Below are 21,106 nucleotides of genomic sequence, written 5' to 3'. Positions count from 1 at the left end.
CCTCAGAAAATAGTAACAGAGAAAGACATAATAGATTTTTTAACCCTCAAAACCATGTTACTTCTTTGTTTTTTTCATGGAATGAAAGAGGACTTACCCATTTAAGCACTCTATAAGATCTTAAAATGTACATATTCTGCTGGCCTTATTTTGTTGATGCATATAAAATCTCTGGTTTTTTATCAAAATAATGCACTGTGCTATGCAACTGCCTCAGACTAAATGTACTGCCCTCAGATGTGAAGGCATGATGACAGCCCAATGCAAATGTTTCACTAAAATCACCATCCTACAGCCATGAAGGTTCTACAGCCGTGTCCACCTCTCAGTGCTCTCAAACACATTATTTTACAAATCAAACAGGATAACCCTACTTCCCCAAAGCAGCTATTGTGGTTGAGGTCCCATCCTCTCCTGTTTCATGGCCTTTCCAGCTCACCTGCATCTCTCCTCCAGTTTCAGACAGTTTAAGCCAGGGCACATCCTGTCTCCTCTTTCCCTCAGTCCTTCCTTCTGTTCAGTGGTTCTCAAATCTGCTCAGTTGGATCATGGTCACTTGCTGTCTGATCCACCCCCTCCTTCCATCTCTCTCTCCTCCGTCACCAGTTTTTCAGCTCCTCCTTCCTCCCACTCCCACTACTTTTCTCTCTGCCACCTTCTGCTTTCACCATGGCAGGAGCCCACCACAGATATTGGCCGGGACTTGTGCGATCGTAATGGAGAAATGTTGAGGTCAACTCAGCTTCCCAGAGGTGAGGAAGGCTCAAGCAGGCTCATTTAGGAAGGCATCTCCAGATATTTTTGTGCTGTTAATTGGCTGTGCGAGATGTCCAAACTGCAAAGGTTTTGTGTGGGCTTACTATCTTGTTTTCATGGCTTTCATATGAAAGACAGGGTTCCTGTCCATGAAACAAAGATTTGAGCTTCTGCTCCAGAGCACTCTAACACTGGAACATTTCAAAGAAAAGCCCTGGACAATTGAAATTTTAAAAATGTGACCAAAGTAATACATATGTTCAGCTCTTTCCTTGGCATCTCATGGCTTCAGACAACATTTTCCAAAACAATTTACTCCAAAAAGAAAGCTTGTATAGATTAAAGAACACTCTTTGTGTGGACAATCCAGACCAAATAATTAAAGTAAGGCATTATTAGCACTAGCTAATAAAAGAGCTACAAGGGGTATGTGGAAGCAGCCATATACAGTAAATTAAAGGGATATGACCAAAACAACCCTTATAATTAATAAATACATTTTGCTGTATTTACAGCCTTCAAGGCATACATCCTCAGAAAAAAATGCAGGTTCTGCAGAATTTAGGTAAATGAGCCAGCTGTGGTTCACCTCCACCACTGATCCCCCTCCCCTCACTGCCCCCGACACTCCTTCCAGCTGAAACTGCTCTGTTTCCTAACACTTCTCTGAGATACGTGGTTGAATCTTTGTACCAACACTGGATGTGAAATGCTTTTGATTAGCAGTGGTCAATTTTCTCTGTGAATGTATGTTCTGTGGCAAGAGCTCCTGAAATGAATTTGTTCAAGTGCCACCCTTGGCAGAGGTGACCGCAGTGACAGAAGCTTTGGGATACACATGCACATACAGACACAGGAGAAGGCATTTCCATAACAGCTTTGAAGTAGCACACACAGCACCAGTGGCATTATAACATAGCTTGGGTTGCAGGGACAGGTGGAAAATCAGCAGTTGTTGCCAATGATTCTTTGTCCGTGGCCAACACCAGAAGGCTTTAAAAGGCAACAAAGATAATCCATCTACGACTGGCAGAGCTGTTCTCTTGAAAAATTTTCTTCTCATTTTCCATGCAGACCTGCATTTGCTGAAACTGCAAGCACATCTTCAGATTTTCCATCACAAAAAAGAAAGAACTATATATAATTCACCACACGGCACTATCTTGGTATCCTCAGATTCAGAGCTAGCTAACCACAAAAATGTACTCAAAAGCTATGCTCAGTTGTGATTTATTCTGATGTAAGTGCTAAAATGGAGTATTGAGAAGAAACTCAGTTCCCCACCTTTCTCGTAAGTGGCACTTCAATAGGGACGGGGACAACTTCGGCAAGCAGGCAGCCATAAAATGCCACCATGAAAGCAGCAGGATCATTGTTGGGAAACACGAGCGTTACCTGAAAGAGAGAGATGCACATTACAAATGTTTTATCCTAGGTGTCAGATAATGATGATTGGAGTTTCCATGCTTCCTTTTGGATGGAGATGATACTGGAGCACTTCTAAGACAGCTTTCAAATGCCTTATGACTGATGAAAAAGGAATCAGAAGGAATTTATTCTGATAAATATTCTTTTTATGAATATTTTCACTTAGGATGTAGTTAAATATTTCCATGCTGCATTGTTTCCTACATTGACACCTTTCCTCTGGTTCTAAATTAACTGATTGCTTTACCAGTGTTAAATAACATATGCAAATGAAATTAGAAGAATTCCAGATTCTAATGTAATAACTTGCTTGAAGTTACTGAAACTGAAGTGTACTGAAGTGACCAAATCAAATTATTCAGACTTAGGATGTCATTATGCCAATCATTAACACAGTTTTATTTCACTACACTTTGCCTTGTACAACAGTTTCATTTTAGGACTGTCCTGTTGTCCCAGTACAAAGTTTCTGTGTGCTGTGTGCACACAAAAAACTGGTATCTAGAAGCAAACATCACATCCAGAGCTGAACTTAATGGCTTCAGGCATAGGGCTGGGGAACTATTTCGATAAAAGAATGCCAAAACCAATCACAGATCACCAGAAGAAAGCCCAGTAGGTGCTGAGCTGTGCAGCTCCAGCAGGCCCTGCTGGAGGCAGGACAGAGCTGAGATCCTTCACAGGCAAAGGGAAAGGAGAAGGGAGGGTTCACAGCCTTGCTGAGGATCCAGCCACTTCTGAGAGCCCACAGCTCTCCCTGCAAGGGCAGGGAACAGTACTGCTCTCACTGGTGAATGACCTCAGTGGCTGGATCCTCTGCAGTTTTGTTTCAGTCCAGTTAGATGGGCATTCTCAGCTCATGTCCTAAACATGTGGCATTCTCAGCTCATGTCCCGGTAACAGCTGGTAACTCCTGCATAGCCAACTGCAGTGGCATGGCACTGCACGGCATGGCAAGGCATGGCAAATGATTCCAAACCCCTTTCCTCTGGGCTCACACACAGGACAAAGGTGTATTACACAGCACCCTGCAATTTGCTTAAACTACTTAGCAGCTCTTGAGTTTTGACTGCTTCAACATCCGATGGAGTTTTTTAGAAGTAAAATCATGCTGTTCCCATGTATGCTCCAAGGTTCAGTTACCGGAGATTGTGTTTCCAGAATTTTCACACAGCTTCAAAGACAGTCACCTTCCATACATCAACTACTTCAAGCTAGAAGAAATCTAACCAGCCTTGCCCAAGTGAGTCCAAAATATTTCTGGCTTTTAGGCTGAAGATTTTAACCTCATAATTCTTTAGAATCAGAGCAAATACACTGGTACTTTATCTGCACACTTGCACATTAACCAACCGATGCACTGGAGATGGCTGTGCAGAGCTTACTATAGGCAAATGGAAATACAGGGATTTTGCCAGGTGCATGCAGGGGATGGTAGAGATTGCTGAGCCTAGCAAACATCTGAAAGATACCAAAATATACTTTGAGGGTTCTTGGGTTTTGCATTGCTCTTTGCTTACATAAAGGCAGTGAAGATTTGGCTGGGAATCTTTGAAAAGGAGCTGACAGAAGTGAAAAAAACCTCACTGAAGTCCAGTGGGAATGAGGCATTAACTTCCTCTCCAAAAAACATTAATCACTAACAGACTTGTACCAAATAAATAAATAATGTGTGTAAAAGCAAAAAGGGATAAGGCTGAAGGAACAAAATCATACAGTGTATATTAGCAGATGAGAATCTGGTTAGCTAGTAGATATTTCAGAGAGCAAGATTAATTTCCAGGCAGCTGTCTGGGGTGATGCAAGGTTAAATTTCTGAAGTTACCATAGAAGACAAACGCACTTCGCCACGTATAATACCAGAAACAGGGAAGGAGATGCAGGCATGTTCATTTATTTTCTGGCTCAAAGAACCTAAAAAGGTGAGGTAATGGTAGTCATGAAAAACAGAGGTTTTATTGACAGAGGGTGTTTTCAAAGGGGAAATATAAACTATTTTATACGTATCAAAATAAGGAACAAAATGCGTTCTCATTTGGAAACGACCACAAATATATGCCTGTATTTCATTTAGTATTTAAAACTGCCTTTAAGTGTTGTCACATAACACTCATTACATAGAATAAAGTCACCTTCAAAAAGGTCAGAAAGTTTTTTTATTATTACAAGAGGGGTGTAAAAGTCAGAATCACAGCCTAGAGCATCAGAAGTGCTGTAACACCTCACCTTCAACGTGAAGTTTCCTCAAATGATCACGTTCCTGTTACACAGGGATGCCAGGCGAGACGCTTTTACAACACAAAACATATGCTTTCAGCACTCAGCTACAAACATTTGTTTCACTCTAATCTAGGCTGACTTATTTTATCTGAGCTGCAATTTGCTCCTTACGTGTTCTGAAATAGCTAAACTTTCAGTTTTCAGCCTGAACTATCCAAAAATCCTTTCTTAATGTTAGAAGATGCCAGTGACTGCTGCAAAAAATGACTGTGAAGATGGGCAGGCAGCACACAGAAAATAAGGAGAGATACACATTGCCCATATGTGAACTTTATTCTTTTGGAGCTTTCTGGGTGGACTGTTTTGATGTGTACACTTGAATAACTTGCTGCTTCTGCTGTTGCTTGGAGACAATATTGCAAGTCAAGTAAAAGAAAGTCTTCAGATCCTAGTCCTGGCTGAATGCCATTGCAGGAAGCAATTTAGATTATGGATCTAGAGATCCTTTAGGTAATTTCTTCATGATTTATTTCAAAAAGAAACACAGGAAGGACTGTCACTTTGGGGTTTTTTCCACTTTTTTTTTCTGGGAAGCACTAATGCATGCTCTCAGTTTTGAAGCCTGAGGATGTGTAATGCAAGCAGATACGTTTCTCACACGTGGCACAAGAGGATCAAGTGAACCAACAGTTTGAGAATTGCTATCAGATGCTGGAGGGGGGAAACTTAATCCCACACTCACAACTCTAAGCACTAGAGCAGGACTAAAATTTGCGTTTCTGACAAATTTGTTCTGGAATATCCATTCCACGGCTTAGATCCAAACTGGAATGCGAATGGGACCTGTGGAATTTTCTATACACACTGTGGCAGAGAAAATGAGCAGCAGGCTAAGCCTTGGCAGTCAAAGGGGTAGGTTTGTAAGTACATTGTTAGCAAAACCGTAGGATGTTCTTGTCTTCATTTAACATCTTCAAGTGCTGCATCTGCAACTCTTGCTCTCTGTGGGCTTTATCCATCTACTTAGATTCAGCCTCCAGCAGTAGCTGCATCAGAGTCAGAACCAAGAATGGAAATATTCTCTCTGTTACCAGTCAGCGTCATTTATTTATTCAACTGGGTGCCAAAATGTGCTGACTTTGCTTGTCTTTGTCCTCCACAACACTTCTCTTGTTTCTACCATCTCAACAACTACAAAGTCATTAGTAAGTAAGTTTTTCATCCACATGACACCTCCAGGCTCCATAAGCAAGCTTTTGCTAAACAGACAGTTGTTCAATGTCCAAAAATCACTTTCCGTGCGAATGTTTATTGTTGATGTTGCTACAACTTCAAGTTCAGGGGGTACCAGCTCAGGTTATCTATTATGCAATTCAAAACATCGGTCCGAATGATCAGTCTTAGTGAGGAAACAGCCGATTTGAGTACCCTGTCCCATACCCCATTATTTCACTTTACTAATTTCCTCTGAGCACCCCAAATACCTCATTCTCTCTTTGTCAATATTGGATTTGAGCTATTACAAATAATTATTGAGATACTCACCCTGTCTCCAGGTCGTACCATTGGTTCTTGTTTTGTGCCTAATTTATGTAGTATATTGTAAGCAACCTTCATACTTCTGGTCCAAAGTTTGCCTATTAACACAAAATTTTCAAAATTAATATAAAAATTCTTATGTTTTACAAGATTATTAAAGAGAAAGAATACCTGAGAAGTCAAAAACACACAGTAGGAACATTTATATTAGTCTTCCGACTAAATATAACACTACTACTGGGACTAGCGGAAACATTTAAATACTTATCAGAAGTTTTCTTTGAACTTCTTTTTTCAAGACAGCAGCACTTTAAAAACAAAAAGAAAAGTGAGAATAGTTTTCTTTATGGCAGAAGGTTTTTACTTTGGTGAAAACTGGATCTTGACTCTGAAATTAACTGTTAGAAGGGGCTGGTATATCATCAAGTCCCTAACAGGTTAGCTGTAGCGAGTTGCACATGGTGCATTTCAGCACAGACTGATCTCAAGGGTGATGTTCAGGTTTCATCACAGCAGTTCTCTCACCAAGGAAAAAGAAAAGGAGTCCCAAGAAGCAGAGGCAAAGAAAAGAAAACTCCAACAAACAGAGAACACGTCACAGCCAAAGGCGCACACTGAAGCAGCAGGGACCCTCTGAACCTTAGTACATCCATACGGCTGCTTCCCTTTAAACCCTGGGCCTTCTTCCATTTAACTTGGCTTTCCTTCTCACCTGCTCCCATACCCTCCCTTCTCTGATTGATTTCATTTGGCCCAGGTACCCCTCCTTACTGTCTCTCTCCTCCCTTGCTTCACCTTTCCAGTACCACTCTTAGCTAATCCTTATGAAGTCCCCACCCCAATATTCAATAAAGAAAAATTCTCTCACCAAGACCTCTGTGCCCACATAACAGGCCTTTCAATAATCCTTCAAGTGGTCAGCATCTTTGCGCTTCCAGATGCCCTTTGTTTAGAGACCTTGTTATTTCCATGTGAACAACACCAAGTCTAACAGCCCTTGTGCTTGGCTGGCCCCCAGGTACTATCTTCAAGCACTATTCAGTCTGACAGTAACAAATCTTTAATTCATGCCTACCAATAACTGAAAGGATAATAGGTTCTGACAACGGATTACCTATGGAGTTCAGCAGTTCAGGCCCCCAAACATGCAGCATTTCTATTTATAACTAAGCCAAGCAGTTGCTATAATAAGTTCCTCCACATCCTGGTTATAAAATGCAATACCACTGAATCATTTTAAGTGCAAATCCTATGTAAATATAAAGTATGATGAGAAGGTCAGATTTTCTTTTTATCCCACTTAAGGAAAATTGGAAGGGTCACTGCTGCTTGTTACGGAGAAAGAACAAAACGCAATTATTTCCTATGAAAACAGTAATATTGTATCATCAAACTATGCTCTCCAAAGTCTTTATTTTATTAAAATTACTCCAATATTTGCATGTTGAACTGTCTTGCTGCTCAGAAAGCTACACAATTCTGTTTCACTTGAACCTCAGCACAGATACAGGAGTATTCCTGCAGGATTAACTCTCACAGAACTATGACAGAACTACCTGTATTTGATGGAAAGTCAGTCTTTGAAATCATCCCTGCTGCTACAGTCAACACTTGAACTTGATAAGTGAGTAGGGTAAAAAAAAGAGGATGCCTTAAGAAAGCAAATATTCTTTTTCTTAAAGCTTTTCAACATTAAAGCTTTACTGGCAACAAACTTGAAAGAGCAATCAGTAACGATACAGAATACTGGAGAACAGAAATCAAAAGCCTGGCAAAAGTTCTGAATTGAAAAGAGAACCATCTTTACACAAAACACTTTTAAACTTGAAATGGACATTGAAGGAGCTGCTGTGAAAAGTTATGTCTGAGCTATAAAGATTAAATCTGTTGAAAGTCTTAAATTTACATTAGTGACATATTCACACTAATTTTTCATCTATCAAACGTGCCATCAAATATTTTCTTGAAAATCTAAGGGCTATTCATATTACAGTATTTAGGTTCTTTCAGAGGAACCCAGGTATGCAGTACAATCCTCTCCACCTAGGAGTCCTGGATAAATGCCAAAATTAAGTTCTCACAAAGACTAAGAAAATTAAAGGGGTACTTTCTAGTAAAGTTTTAAATAAGTTTAAACTTCTAAGACACAGATAATATACATCTGCCTTCCTAATTCCTCACCTGTCTGTTTGAATACACTTTGAACTGCACAAACATGGCAGTAATATTTTTTTGTGGCCAGAAAATCTTCTGTTACTACAGCCCTTCTCTTCCCTATTTACTGGTATGATACAACCTGTGTTAAGTATCTGAGGCACACACGTGCCTCTGAGTATGAAGCTGTGGAGAACTGGAGTGAAGCAGCTTGCTTGCATTCGGCTGGGAAGGGGCTGGAACACAAAGACCTTACAAGCTCTATAATGTCACTCCAACCCCTGCAGGCTCTGCCTGCCCTCAGCTGCTGCCAACTCTGCTCCAGTGTGGGCTGCCATGGGCAGGCAGGGACCCCCAGGCAGCCATGTGAGCAAGCAGAACAAAGTCCAGGCAGATCCTGAACTCAACTGTTCAACAGGAAGACTGTGATTTCTCTAGCAGGATATATAGCTGTGTTCCAAAAAAGTAAATTAAAAAAGGGCCACAAAAGGAACAGTAACCCAGAAGCTGGAGCTAGGAATGTATAGATGATAAGGGTCAGATCAGTGGCTTCTGGATGGGCCATAAACTTCTGACCAGATGAGGACTGAACCGTGGGTTTGTTTTGTCACTTTGGCTGTTTGCCTTCCCTGACCTGACACCAAGAGAAACACAAAGGACTCCACGTCTGCAGGATAACAGCTCTGAGAAACGGAGGATGTTATAAAGAAGGAAATCTTTGAAGTGTTTCCTTCCTTGGTTCTGCCTAGGCTGCAATTCAGAGTAATTCTTCCTTTGCAAACTTGAGAGATTAGACGCTGCTGGGAAAAAAGCTGATTGCTAAAACCTCTCCCACAAATCCTGATGCTGGGACCTTGCCGTGACCTCCACGCAGTGCCACATCTGTGCTGTGGGAGTGGGAGGCCTGGTGAGGAGCCCAGCTGTGCTCCATCCAAGGCTTTGGCTCTGAGATGGGGCTCAGAGTCCATCCCCATGCGGGATAAATCGCTTCATCACATGGCCTCCAGAGGAAATCTGTTTGTGGCCACCAGGGATACGTCCCATTGTCCTCAGCCCAAGTTCAGTGAAGCACCAGCCCTCCTCAGATAAACACACTGTCATTAATCTTCTGAGCTGGCTTGAAGACAGGAGGATGGATGTAGGAAACTCAAGCAACAGCTTCATTTGGCAGTGAGTGGAGCAGCCCATGTCCCAGCTCAGTGCCAGAGCTCCTCTTTCCCAGCCATGCCACTGCCACAGAGAGCTGGCCTCAGACCTGCTGCAGCAGAGCACAGGTGCTGGAGCCTGGAGCTGCACTGCTGCTTCCCTGCCCTAAACACCACACCCCGTGAGCCCTTCTGCTCCTGACATTCTTGCCCCCAACCCCACTGCACCAGGGTCCTTCCTAACAGCATTCCTACCTACCACACCAGCACAGGATTTGTGCCTGTCAGGCCCTGATCTCGCTAGACAGACAGTAACAGCTACTGTCTTGCATTTAAAAAATGAAGGATTGGTATGCCGTCTACAGAAGGGTCCAGTGGTGTTTAAGGCACAAGGGTTCCTTCTGGAAGGGGCCCAAGCTCGGCAGACCCAGTGCTGGGACTGCCAGTCACACACACATTTCGTGGGTAACATAGGGCACTAGATGTTTAAAAACATGAATTACCTCTCAGTTTTCAGGTCACAAAACTATTTCCCGTACAAACCAGACTGGTAGAGCTCCCCTAGCTAATTTTGGAAAACAAAACTCCAACAACAGGCAGTCGGATGCACACCTTGTTACTACTACAATTTATTACCTTATTCCCACCTCCCACTGAGCTGTTAATTGTGGTGCTGCTTTCCAAAAATCTTGTATAACTCCACAATCTGGTAAGAAACAGAGCATTTCTGTCCATCTATCATTGCCTAACTTATAATTGCTTATTTACTGAAATAAATCTTCTTCTAAAGATTTTCACTTCTGTCACTTTGCCAGAGTGCTGCTGCCAGACTCTCATGCCCTAGCAGCATGCTTCTGCAGGGAGGCCTTTCAGGTTCTTCACTCACTTGCAAACTGAGCAGAGAGTTCCCACTGTCCAGTGAGTAACAGCAAGCACCACTCTGCCTCTGAATCTGAGCCATATCCGGCAGACATCACATGTGCAGAAATGCTCAGCAGGACAGGATGGAAAACAGCCTCTCGCCTTCTGGCAGCTGTGACAAACACTGTTAGCACCCATGTGGAGTTAGTCCTTTTTCTCCTGCCACTGGGGCTTTGATTTAGTTGAGCAGTGCAAACTCCACATCAGCAATGATATATTTTGTATTCAGTCATCTTCTTTTTTTAAAGTCTACTCAGATGGCAATAAAATTTAGCAAGCAGAGGTAGAGAATACCCAGTCCCATCTGGTTAAGCAACACATTATGAAGGTAAAGGAAACCACAAAGTGTTAAAAACGACACAAAAGAAGGATCTGTTAACAAAAATTAGGTGTTTTCCACATGACACTGAGGTAAATCCCCTTCTTCTTCCTTTCCAAATCTGTAAAAGGACTAAGTGTTTGTGTTGAATGTAAAGAAGGTTTTAATAGAAAAGCTGTATCAGGGAGAAAACTCAGAAAACAAACCACAACAAATTTCCTGATCATCCTCAGGACACTCTTCAGAACCACACAGCACTAACTCAACAAAGCCAAACCGGTGGTTGCTTACCAATCGCCGTGCACAGCAACTGCAAGACTGCCAAAGTTTAACTGCAAATAATTTTGTCAAACATTCATATTCTCAATACCACAGTACAACATTCCATGTGTTGAATAGAAACAAGAGCATTTATTAAATCTAGTGTAAATGGCAAACTTCTTAATGCTATGCAGGTAAAGGAGGTTGTTTTTTTTTTTTGTTTTGCAAAATAATGGTCACAGCTGTATTACTCTGGTTATCCTTTCTTCATGAACTCTTTACATGCAGTCTAAACAGAAAATGAAGCTGTTGCTTTTTGGGATAAAAAAATCCAAAGAAAAGGAACAAAAATGTTCTGTTGCAGAGAATGAAGGGCTCCAGACATACTCAGAATAGAGGCAACCTTGCTATTACAGTGCTTGATATTGAAGTCTGAATCATATAATACAGCAATTTTCAGTCTTTTTAATAAAGAAATAAAGGCTTAAAGTATTGAACAATCATAAGATTAATATCTTTCTGGGGATTTAAACCATGACTATTCATACTTCTGTGAGTCTTCAGTTATTTCAGAGGTAAGGACAGTTTGATTATGCAGCTACTTGGTCAGAAGCACCTTGAATCTGTCTCTCCTGTTGCTAATTGTGAAATTCCTGGCATAGGACATTCTCACAGAAAGGTCATGAAAAGGTACACGCTGCACACCAGGTGTAGAATGGCTTGGGGTTGGCCATTTTTGGCCTGTTGTTACCTTTAAGATATGCCAGGGTATCTCCAGTATGAGCAACATCACCTCTGCAGAGGCGGGATCACTTTGGCTCCAAAATGTTTACAGTTGCTTTAAAGTTATTTTTAAAATCAGCAATTCATTTGCAAACAAATGCCATTTGCCAGGCATTCCCTCCTCCACAGAATCCAAATGGAAGAAACAGTCCTCTGCCCAGAGAGTCACATCTGCTCTTTTTTATGAGCCTTGCTGTCTCTAGTGGGCCTCTGATGTGGGAAACACTATATCAGAGCTATTGAAAACGGTTTTAAAAATGTGATTACAGATAGTGTTAGATAAAGGAAACTAGATTCTTTGAATCAGAAAAATTTAACTGGTACTCATTTTGTTGTTTTTAACAATGGTTACAAAAAGAAGGTTCAAAACTTGTTTATTGATAAATTACTTTCAACCCTTTACTTTTTCCCCAGTCTTCCTGGTTCTCCTTAGACTAATCATTTTAAGTAAGAAAAGTAGCTCCGATATCATAAGAACTGTATAGGACTTAATGGTCCTTTACTCACATTTCTCCTCTAAGAAATCACTAAGCACTTCATTATCAATACCAAAACCACATGCCTCACTACTCTGATTAACTCTGTCTGATCCAGAAATTGTCTTGCTTTTCCTCAAAGTACACATTATTTTTTTAGTCAGAGTTCAGACTCTCATAAAACCTGATAAAGACATATTTCCTTCCCATATCTCAGACATTTCAATTTATGCCTATTCAGTGATTTGATTTATAAAGGGATTGAGAATAACTTAAGATATTCTCCACTTAAACAAGTTCCCAGAGGAACAAAATATTTGAGAAATAAGTAGTGTTTCATTCACTAGAAAGAATTTAAGAATTTTAAGTACATTAAATAAAGATTACAACTGGGGCACTGAGAAGAACTTCAAAAACTGAGGAAAACCGCTTCAAACACTTGCTTGAAAAAAAGGATCAAGTCTGCGAGTGCAGTTATACATTTATTCTATCTAAAGGAATCTGAGACACATGGAAAAAAACAGTCCTGACATGCTATGAAGAGAAGAAGCTCAAAAAACGTGCTGAAAAACACACAGGAGATACAAGGCATTACAAATTTGATGAACTCCTGCAGAGAAATGGGAGGGCAGCAATGATTTTAAGCAACAGCTGGAAGTGAAACTTCTTTAACCTGGTTCCCCTTCTGGCCCAGAAGCCCTTCACAACTTAGAGGACACACCACCCAAAGCCACACTAACACATCCACATCAGCACTCTTAGGGGGAGAAATCCATTCCAGTGTATCACACAAGGTGGTCCCTGCAACACTGATCCACCACCGCCTGCCACAGCAGATCACAGCCTGGCCTCTGGCCTGAGCCCTCAAAGGTGTCTCTGGAAGGGACAGCAAAGGAGTTGTGAGGAGGACTTTGGAGAAGCAGAATTTTGTGGACTCTCAGAGCTCCTTTTCAGCATGCAAGGCCACCAAGGGCAAATAGGAAAGTGTCCTGGGTAGATGTAAGAGGCCAGTACTACATTTTTCAGGGCCAGAAGAGAGCCTGATGTAAGAATCAAGACCAAGGTCATAGACAGGACCAGATTTCACCATGCAGATGCAGAAAAATTTGAAAAGATTTCCTCCTAAAATAATCTGCGAGGTTTGGACACAGAATGTCTATAAAATGAAGAAAGAAACAGATGTCTGGGCTCTGTATGGTACTCTAGTTAGAGCCCAAGAGATTGACAGGAAGGCAATACTGTCTACAAAAATCCACAAAAGAGGAGGTAAATATGATTGGTGTTAAGGGCATTAGAACTCCTGCTCAAGATGGGCCTTGATCCGGCTGATAACTGCAGAGACACTCCTGGAAATCATCTTGGAAAGGTGGAAAAAGGTGTGGAATAAGCAGGCAAACCTGCAACTCACCCATGCAAGGATAAAAAACTGGAGAAGATACTAAGAATGATATCAAAGAGCATCAAAGAGAATCCTCCTCTTAACTGGGAAGTTAGAGGGTAAAGGAAGAGGATTTCCATAAATACAAGGCAGTGTGAGAAGAGACTGAAGCAAAAACATAAATAGAGGTAAAATATTCAAGAGGAGGTACAAGTGATGACAACATCTCAAAAACCAAAACTCTGGAAAATTAGAATTATTCTCAAAATTCATGAATATTTGTGAAATATACAAAAATCCTCAGTAATGGTATTTCTTAAAATTGACAAAAAACTTGAAAATGCCTGTGGAATACAAACTAGAGGCTACTGAAAATCATCAGGGTTGACAGTCAAAATTTTAGTCACTTGATCATAGCAAGGACATGAGGAAATTGAGTGTCACATTACTAGCACGTGGTAGGATGGTGGCTAAGCTCATCTTTCAAAAGTTTATTACTACCAGGACCAGTGGAACTACACACAAGGATAAAACGTCATGAGTAGGAGTGTCTTTAATGATTTCAAGGCTTAATATCTACTAATTTTCAAGTTAAAAACTGTCATGCCTGCAATTACTAGAAAATATTGCAGGCACAGAAGGTGGATTAGCTACAGCAAAATCATTCATAAAGTCACCAGTGAAATGGCAGGTGGCTGTATTGTTAATGACATTTCCAAAGCAGTTTTCATTTAAGGAAACTACTATAGCATAGTGAATGAATATTTCCCATTAAAAAGAATATCAGCATGAAAGGCACCTAGCAGAGAAGAATTCAGCAAATCTATGAAATGTAGTGGTTTGTAATTTCTTTTATCTATAAAAAGAAGACAAAAAAAAAAAAGAACTGATTTTTTTTCTGACCTCAGGAAACTACTGAAACGCAACAGGAAAACCACATTCCAAAGTGCTGCCAAATGAAAGGTGTGAAAACATGAATTTCAGTCCTACTTTTCTCAAGATTTAGACAATGCAGAAGAGGAAAGCGTTATTTCAGAACAGAGAGGCAAGCTAGATGGCTCCATGAGCCATGCAGTTATGTTCCTCGGGTTGATCTGCTCACCCTACAGCCCCAGACAAAGCAGGACATATGCTCAGACTCTCTGGACAGAATCCCAAATTCAGAAAAATGGTCTGATTCTCAGTAACAGCTTCATTTCCTTTCCTGTCCAACTTAGTTAGGGAATACAGTAGATGACATGACCTATGCAAACATGTAATTGCAAACTTTAAAACTCTTCCCTAGTTTCAAGTAAATGTCCTTAAGGAAGCAAAACATTCATCAACGGTGAATCGTATGTTTGCCCCTGAAATTAAGTCACTTCTGAACTCTGAAGTACCTGAAGGGAAAATGTTTCATGCATGACCCTCAGTTGCAAAGGTTCTCTTATGCTTTAAAAGCCTTTAACTATATTTGCAGTGCCAAACTTGCAGCAGATAACTTTTTGGCTGGAGACCATCACTGACTCTGACTCCTGAATGGAGATGAATGTTCAGCACTGAACAAGACAGACAGACCTCTATATCACAGCATGTAACAACATTCTCTGCACAGAACTCCAAGTCCCTGAGAAGGTAGGAAAAAAAAAAAAAGGCAGAATAATTTTTTATATCTATATCAATAGCATACAGAAATGCCCCATCTTGCTTTCAAAGTATGACAGTTATTCATAATAATTCCTTTGAACATCTCCCAAATGTCCCCTGTACATTTCAAAATTAGAAGCAGTACAGGAGCTATTTGTCAGAGATATCCTTATGCTTATTTTTATTTGGCCTTTCTTGGTTGCAATACATTGTCAGGCAGTACACAGTGAACTAAATGAACATACCAAAGGTCACACTAAAATATATCCAGGCAAATCTATTTCAAGGGGGTACATTTGCTAGTTGTACAACCAAGTCATCAAGAGAAATAATTCAAATCACACTTACTACAATGTCAGTAAAACAAGGGAAAAAATCCTATTAACTTCTTCAGGAAGCTGATGAATTTTGTAGACCAGGTTAGGCTTTTGCAGAACAAAGCCTGGGTGACATCCAAGGGCAATGAATTTGCACATTAATCTTCAGGAAAATCTGACCTAGGACACATTTCTATTTAAAAGGTGGTTTTGATTTATAATCTGTTATTCCATGGGTGTCTCTACTCCGCTCTTTTCCTCTGTCTGAAATAAATCATACTGTAACTTCTCAGCGACACATACTCAGATATCAACAGCATCAGAGTTGTCTTACCGTACTCACAAATGGAACAGGTGCATCATTACAAGGCTTTTTTCACTACAAGGCATTTACTACACACACTGTACTGGATATATGAGAGCACAAATAGTTCAAAGGGTGCTCACCATAAGTGAGAATATAGAGTGGTTTTCCATTGGTATCCATAGTGGTTAGGCAAGGAGCTTTTGGTGAGATGGTCCCCCATCGCTGCAAGGCGGCTTCCAGGGAAGGTGGCCAGTTTGTAACCACACCCAACTGTTCCCCACGCATTGCCAACATCTGAGCTCCTTCTGGCTTTGGCTGGTTTGGATCTGGCTGTTGAACTTATGATTATGAAAAGATATACAGTTACCATGTAAATTCTATACCTTGTGTACACCTGTGTAATCAAGAGAATAAATTACCTTTGCAATATGTTCTGAAAACAGTGACATATAAGAAGGTATTGAGAAGCAACAAAGAGATATAACGGAATAATTTACTTTTAACTTTAACACAGAACAAGCAACTGATGCACCTAAGGAATTAAAAGTCCTTGTTCTTACACTAGTTCTACAAGAAGGGAAAGAAACTGCTGAAGCAGCATGCATATATTTATCTTCAGAACAGAAAACCATTCTTTATTCCTAAAGAGAGATGGAGAATACTTTTTCCTGGAAAAAAAAAGCAGTAATGAAATGAACTGCAGAATTACTGATAAAAATGTACTTTAACAAGTAACAGATAGATTTAAGTCATGCTCTATTACATGTTTTCTTATAAATTCCTGTGAAGACTATTTAAATTTCCACATCCTGGCAAATCTTAATTCTCAAAGCACTGGTCTTTTAAAAAAAAAGGTCCATTCATTGACTTTATCTTTGTTTCTATCTTACATTTAGTTCATTTTTCATACTTCACTGTTACACAAAGGATGTATAAAACATTTAACATGCTTCCTCACTAACATATTTTATCTTACTGTTGTTCCAAAGCAATAGCTGTAACCCACAGCTAAATGCTCTCAAAGCAAAGCTTCCCTGCACTCTCCTCTGTCATTTCTTTGCAAGCAGAACCAGGAGCTGAGAAAAAAAGAGACACTTTTGACTCCAGAGCACTATGTCCAAGCTTACTACAAGCAGATTCCACTGAATACCAATGGCTTTTTGGTACTTGCCAGTACAGGGAGGGCTTACTTGGCTTTCTAGAAAGTCAACGCAGGAGACAAACATTTCACAGAGTTTCAATAAGCGATCCCCAAACCTTTTGAAAAACAGTCATTTTACCTTCTAACAATTCCTCAAAGTCATCTACAAAGAACTCTCGTAATGGTGGTCGTTTGGGCCGTTTTAGTGTATTGACCAGCTGCTGAATCTTTGCTGACACTCTGCTGCTCACTGGTACTCCTGCAGGACAGGGATCAATGGAGACATCAGTCGACGGCTACGCTGAACCCGTCAGACATCAAGTGGGGTAAGGAAAGGACTAGGACTGCAAGGCCGCCACAACTACATTTTCATGCCATACCGGGACTCAAGTATTTAACATCAAAACATATAAGCAAAAAGGAACAGTGATGCCTAAGGTAAATAAAACCAATACAACAATGTCAGAGGGAAGCTGCAAAATTAGAGGGGAAACAGCACACACACTGAGGGAGAAAAGTACAGTGGAAAGAATGTCCCTACAGCAAATGTGAGTACCCTGAGAGAAGTGCCTCAGCAATGGTCAGTGAGAAAACCCATGATCACTGGGCATACCAGCACTAGCTGACTAGACTGCAGCCTGGTGAGGAGTGTGGGTCATAGGCTCTGCCCCATCATTTATTGTGGGTTATTTTTACACTGCAGGGAACATCTGTCCAGTACCCATCTTAAACATGGTTCACATCTTTGTATTGTTTCAGCATGCCCCCGTATTCTCTGAACACCCCTACAGCCAATCCCTCCAGCCAGCAATCTCCAAAGGGAGCATGATTGCCCATACAGCTCTTTGGAGAACACAGGCCTGAGCGGCAGCCTGGGGCAAGGGGTCTTTTTATAATACAGTCCCATCAATGGCCTCCCCCTCCCTTTTCTCCAGTTGAGTGCAAAACCTCTCCAATGTGCGTGTCATCTGTTCCTGAACTAACAGCTTTCTGTCACTGCATGGCAGGAATTTCAGCTTCTTACCCTTCCATAAGGTTGGCTCCAAAAACTTTTACCAAGTGGTATTTAGAGATGAAGCTACTAAGTTTAGATGCAGTACACTTGGTCAACAACTTCATGCTGTGCTGAAATATTGTTTGGTAAGTTTTAGAAAAGAGGAGTGGTAAAAAAGGAAGGGTTTACAAATAACTGTTTTTCAAAAAAAAACCAAACCAAACCAACAAAAACCCAAAACAAAACAACAAAAAAAAACCACCTCAGGAGAGTAACATTTCAAACATGTCAATTTTCAAGATGTAGCCATCCTAGCATGTCACATTCTTTGTCATTTAAAAAAACAGACTAGCTGTAACCAGGCAGCATGATAATGGCAAATCTAAAGAGATTCCCTGAGGGTTTTTGCCAAAGAGTTTCTATGGAGAGTCAGCTCTGCTGATTAAGAAATATTTCTCTATGTTATCTTCATTGATAACAGCTTATTTTAGAACTGTAAAGGTGCTGCACCTTTATGTTCACTAGTGAAAAGTGCCCGGGAAAAGAACCACAAAGAACACCCAAAAAACAAGAGCAGATGCATACAGTAACCACTAAAAAGGTCAGGATAGCCAAAACAACCCCAGTTCCGCTCTGTGACATACCATCACCAGTCTCCATAAGCTCAGCGTTGCCGTACTTTGGTGCCACCCGTGCCGTTGATCCTTGTGGTCTTTCTACTTGTATTGAGTGCTCTGAGGTGTAAGTGGTAACATCTGGAGGGGCAGAATGATTTTCTGTGAAAAGTAAGTTAACAGGTTTAACCGTGTACCTCTAATGTCAAAGGGCAGCAAAGCAAAAGGCAGAGGAAAGGAGACCATTTGAGGCTTTTTTCCCCCCAACGTATGAACAGGCGTTAATGCACAGAATGATTATGCTGAACTATAATGTGTAGTATAATTTTAATAAATAAAGTTTGCACTGTTTAAAATAGGGCTGTATATCTGCAATCACATAAGCAATAGGCTAAAAGAAATATACAATTAGGTTGTAGGCTCTCCACTGACATCTGATTTTACTTAAAGCTTGTGGACATCTGCAAATAGAAAAGACCCAGACAAATACACTTCTCACGGATTACTGTGTTAGTTTTTCTAAGTGAAAAGAACACAGCACGTTGTCAATCACTTGCAAGTGTCAATGCATATCACTTTTGTAGCCTCTGTATTTTGAACATGTCAGTTTTAGTTAAGAAAGGAAAAAAGTCAATCATAGCAGCTTTGGAAACCAGAGGCAAGAAATAAAATGTAAAGAAACATGAACTTTGCATTCTTCATGGACACTTGCTTGTCTACTATTTTTAGACAGAGATATTTCAATTCTTCCGCATAACAAAGCCTTGCCTTCCAGAAGGCAAACACGATTTGGTCTGACTCATGCCAGTACTGCTGAACAATTCCACAGAGATAATCTTTCTCTTTCATGGCCTGATAACTCAGCGTGCTACCACAGTCGATCTTCCCATGTTTTCAAGTATGAGTCTGTAATTCCTACATATTTATACTCTTTTTATAGGTTGTCCCATAAATTTTTTGCACGTTTTTATCCACATTAGATTAGATGGAGATAAACACCACAAGCAAATAACAGCTTTGCTTTCAATTGACATAAATGATCCCCAGCAGCCTCTAAGTTACAAAAGAGGGCACATCTTCATTCTGCTGCCATGGAAGTGAAGAGAAATGTATTCTATTTAATAATAGGGTGTTTTTCAAAAGGCAAAAATTCTGGAAAAATGTCATCATGTTCCAATACCATTTTCAAGGAGTGCTTCTTACTAAACCTCATGTTTAAGCATTTTGGTGCTCTAAGAACTAGAACCCCAACTTCTACAGTAAATTAATTCTCAAACATAATTTTAAAGCACTTTCATTTTTATGAGTTTTAACTTCGAAACACTGTGATTCATGTGCATTCAGTCCCAAATTTACTCACCATCAACACAAAAAACTTAATTTTTTTTGATACACATACAGGAGAAGGATGCTAATAGAGGCTTATTTTGCATACCTCTCATTTAAAGGTAGCATTTGACAGACAATCATCATGCACATTTAAGACATGACATTAATGTATGCAACAGTTATTCAATGTTTATATTCATCAACATCATAAGGGCTCAATCCTATCACCCAATCATATTATATGGTTGAGGAAAACACAAAATTGCTTTTACTGAGCAACTCAAAAATGTCTTGCATTCTACAAGTGTCCAGTTGGAGCTTTTGCTTCTGATCACATCCGTTGCTAAAATTTTACTGAAACAGACACCTTATATTGTGCTATAAGTGACCAACTGAAGTACAATAGATTGAACAACAAAGCCTCTGCTGGTAATTGCTTGAATAATGTCTTCATTTTAAATTTCTTGTCATTATCAACTATTTTAGGCTCAGCACAATTTTTTGCACTTTCCTGTTAAGTGGCAAGAGCTTTTTATAGATTGTGATTGTATTACTCAATAACTAAGTCAATTTAAAAATGCTGATGTTTGTATTTTTCTCTTTACTTATAAAGCAATTTTGCTATGCATATGGGAGATCATGACTAAGAAAATAATCGTACTTAGTCAGCTATTAGTAACATAAGAAAGTCTTTTAAAGTGAGTTGTATTTGCTTACATCTTTCCAGTGAAGTATTTCCATCTTTCAGACTTTACAAGGCAAAGTGAAATGGAGTTAAAGATTTTTTCTTTTTTTAATGCATGGGGCAGAAGATACATGAGCAGGGATGCTCCCCCTTCAGAACTCTGTGCTTAAAACCAAATTCTTCTTTGTTACACATGGTGCTGAGCAGGGGGAAAGAACATAACAAGAGCCCTGCTCTTTTGTAAAAGGTTTTCCTTTTGAAAAAACAGCACTTGCACTTGAAGTAGCCTAAAAGAAATTCTCATCCCAAGGCTGTCACCACAGCTCAGTGAAAGAGTTCTAGTGCCCTGGCTGCCCAGCTGCTATTTACTTTTATCCAGAAGAAGAGGAATACTAAGGCTTGCCTTGAGATGTTCCTTTATAGTATCTGCTTAGCAAATGTCTTATCATTACAGTATCTACAGTGCTATGTTTCATCCATTAGATTTACAAATATTCGGTCAATTAGCATCTCAGATTCAGGCTTGGAGAAATGAAAATCATACATAGATTTGCTCCAAATGACTTCTAAAGGAAAAGATAATTGTTATGTGAAATGTACCCTTTTCTTTTTTTTGTATAGAATAGTCAGTCCAAGCTTTGGCTATGGACACAATCTGTAGATAGTTGCTTGCTCTTATGTCAGGTAACTTGAAGAATTGTTTGAGGTTTCAT

At 40.1% G+C, this 21,106-nt stretch overlaps 1 protein-coding gene across 6 annotated transcripts in view; it reads right to left on the bottom strand.

The window, feature by feature from the left end:
• Window positions 1–21,106, bottom strand: part of DIP2C (disco interacting protein 2 homolog C) — a 309,083-nt gene that overhangs the window by 89,454 nt on the left and 198,523 nt on the right. For 5 of the 6 annotated variants that reach the window (XM_066200565.1, XM_066200584.1, XM_066200591.1 and 2 more), the window contains 5 exons: window positions 18,410–18,541; window positions 16,911–17,030; window positions 15,771–15,968; window positions 5,950–6,041; window positions 2,041–2,151 (listed from right to left, as the gene is read on the bottom strand). In XM_066200565.1, the coding sequence (XP_066056662.1) occupies window positions 2,041–2,151; window positions 5,950–6,041; window positions 15,771–15,968; window positions 16,911–17,030; window positions 18,410–18,541 (653 nt within the window). The remainder of the gene's footprint in view (window positions 1–2,040; window positions 2,152–5,949; window positions 6,042–15,770; window positions 15,969–16,910; window positions 17,031–18,409; window positions 18,542–21,106) is intronic. The other variant, XM_066200575.1, reaches the window with a different exon arrangement.

The sequence above is a fragment of the Chamaea fasciata genome, unplaced genomic scaffold (genome assembly GCF_029207755.1).
Source record: "Chamaea fasciata isolate MVZ Bird 193981 ecotype frontalis unplaced genomic scaffold, bChaFas1.0.hap1 SCAF_1, whole genome shotgun sequence".
Lineage (NCBI taxonomy): Eukaryota > Metazoa > Chordata > Aves > Passeriformes > Sylviidae > Chamaea > Chamaea fasciata.
The sequence above is the reverse complement of the archived record's forward strand: the minus strand, read 5'-3'. Positions and strand labels throughout refer to the sequence as shown.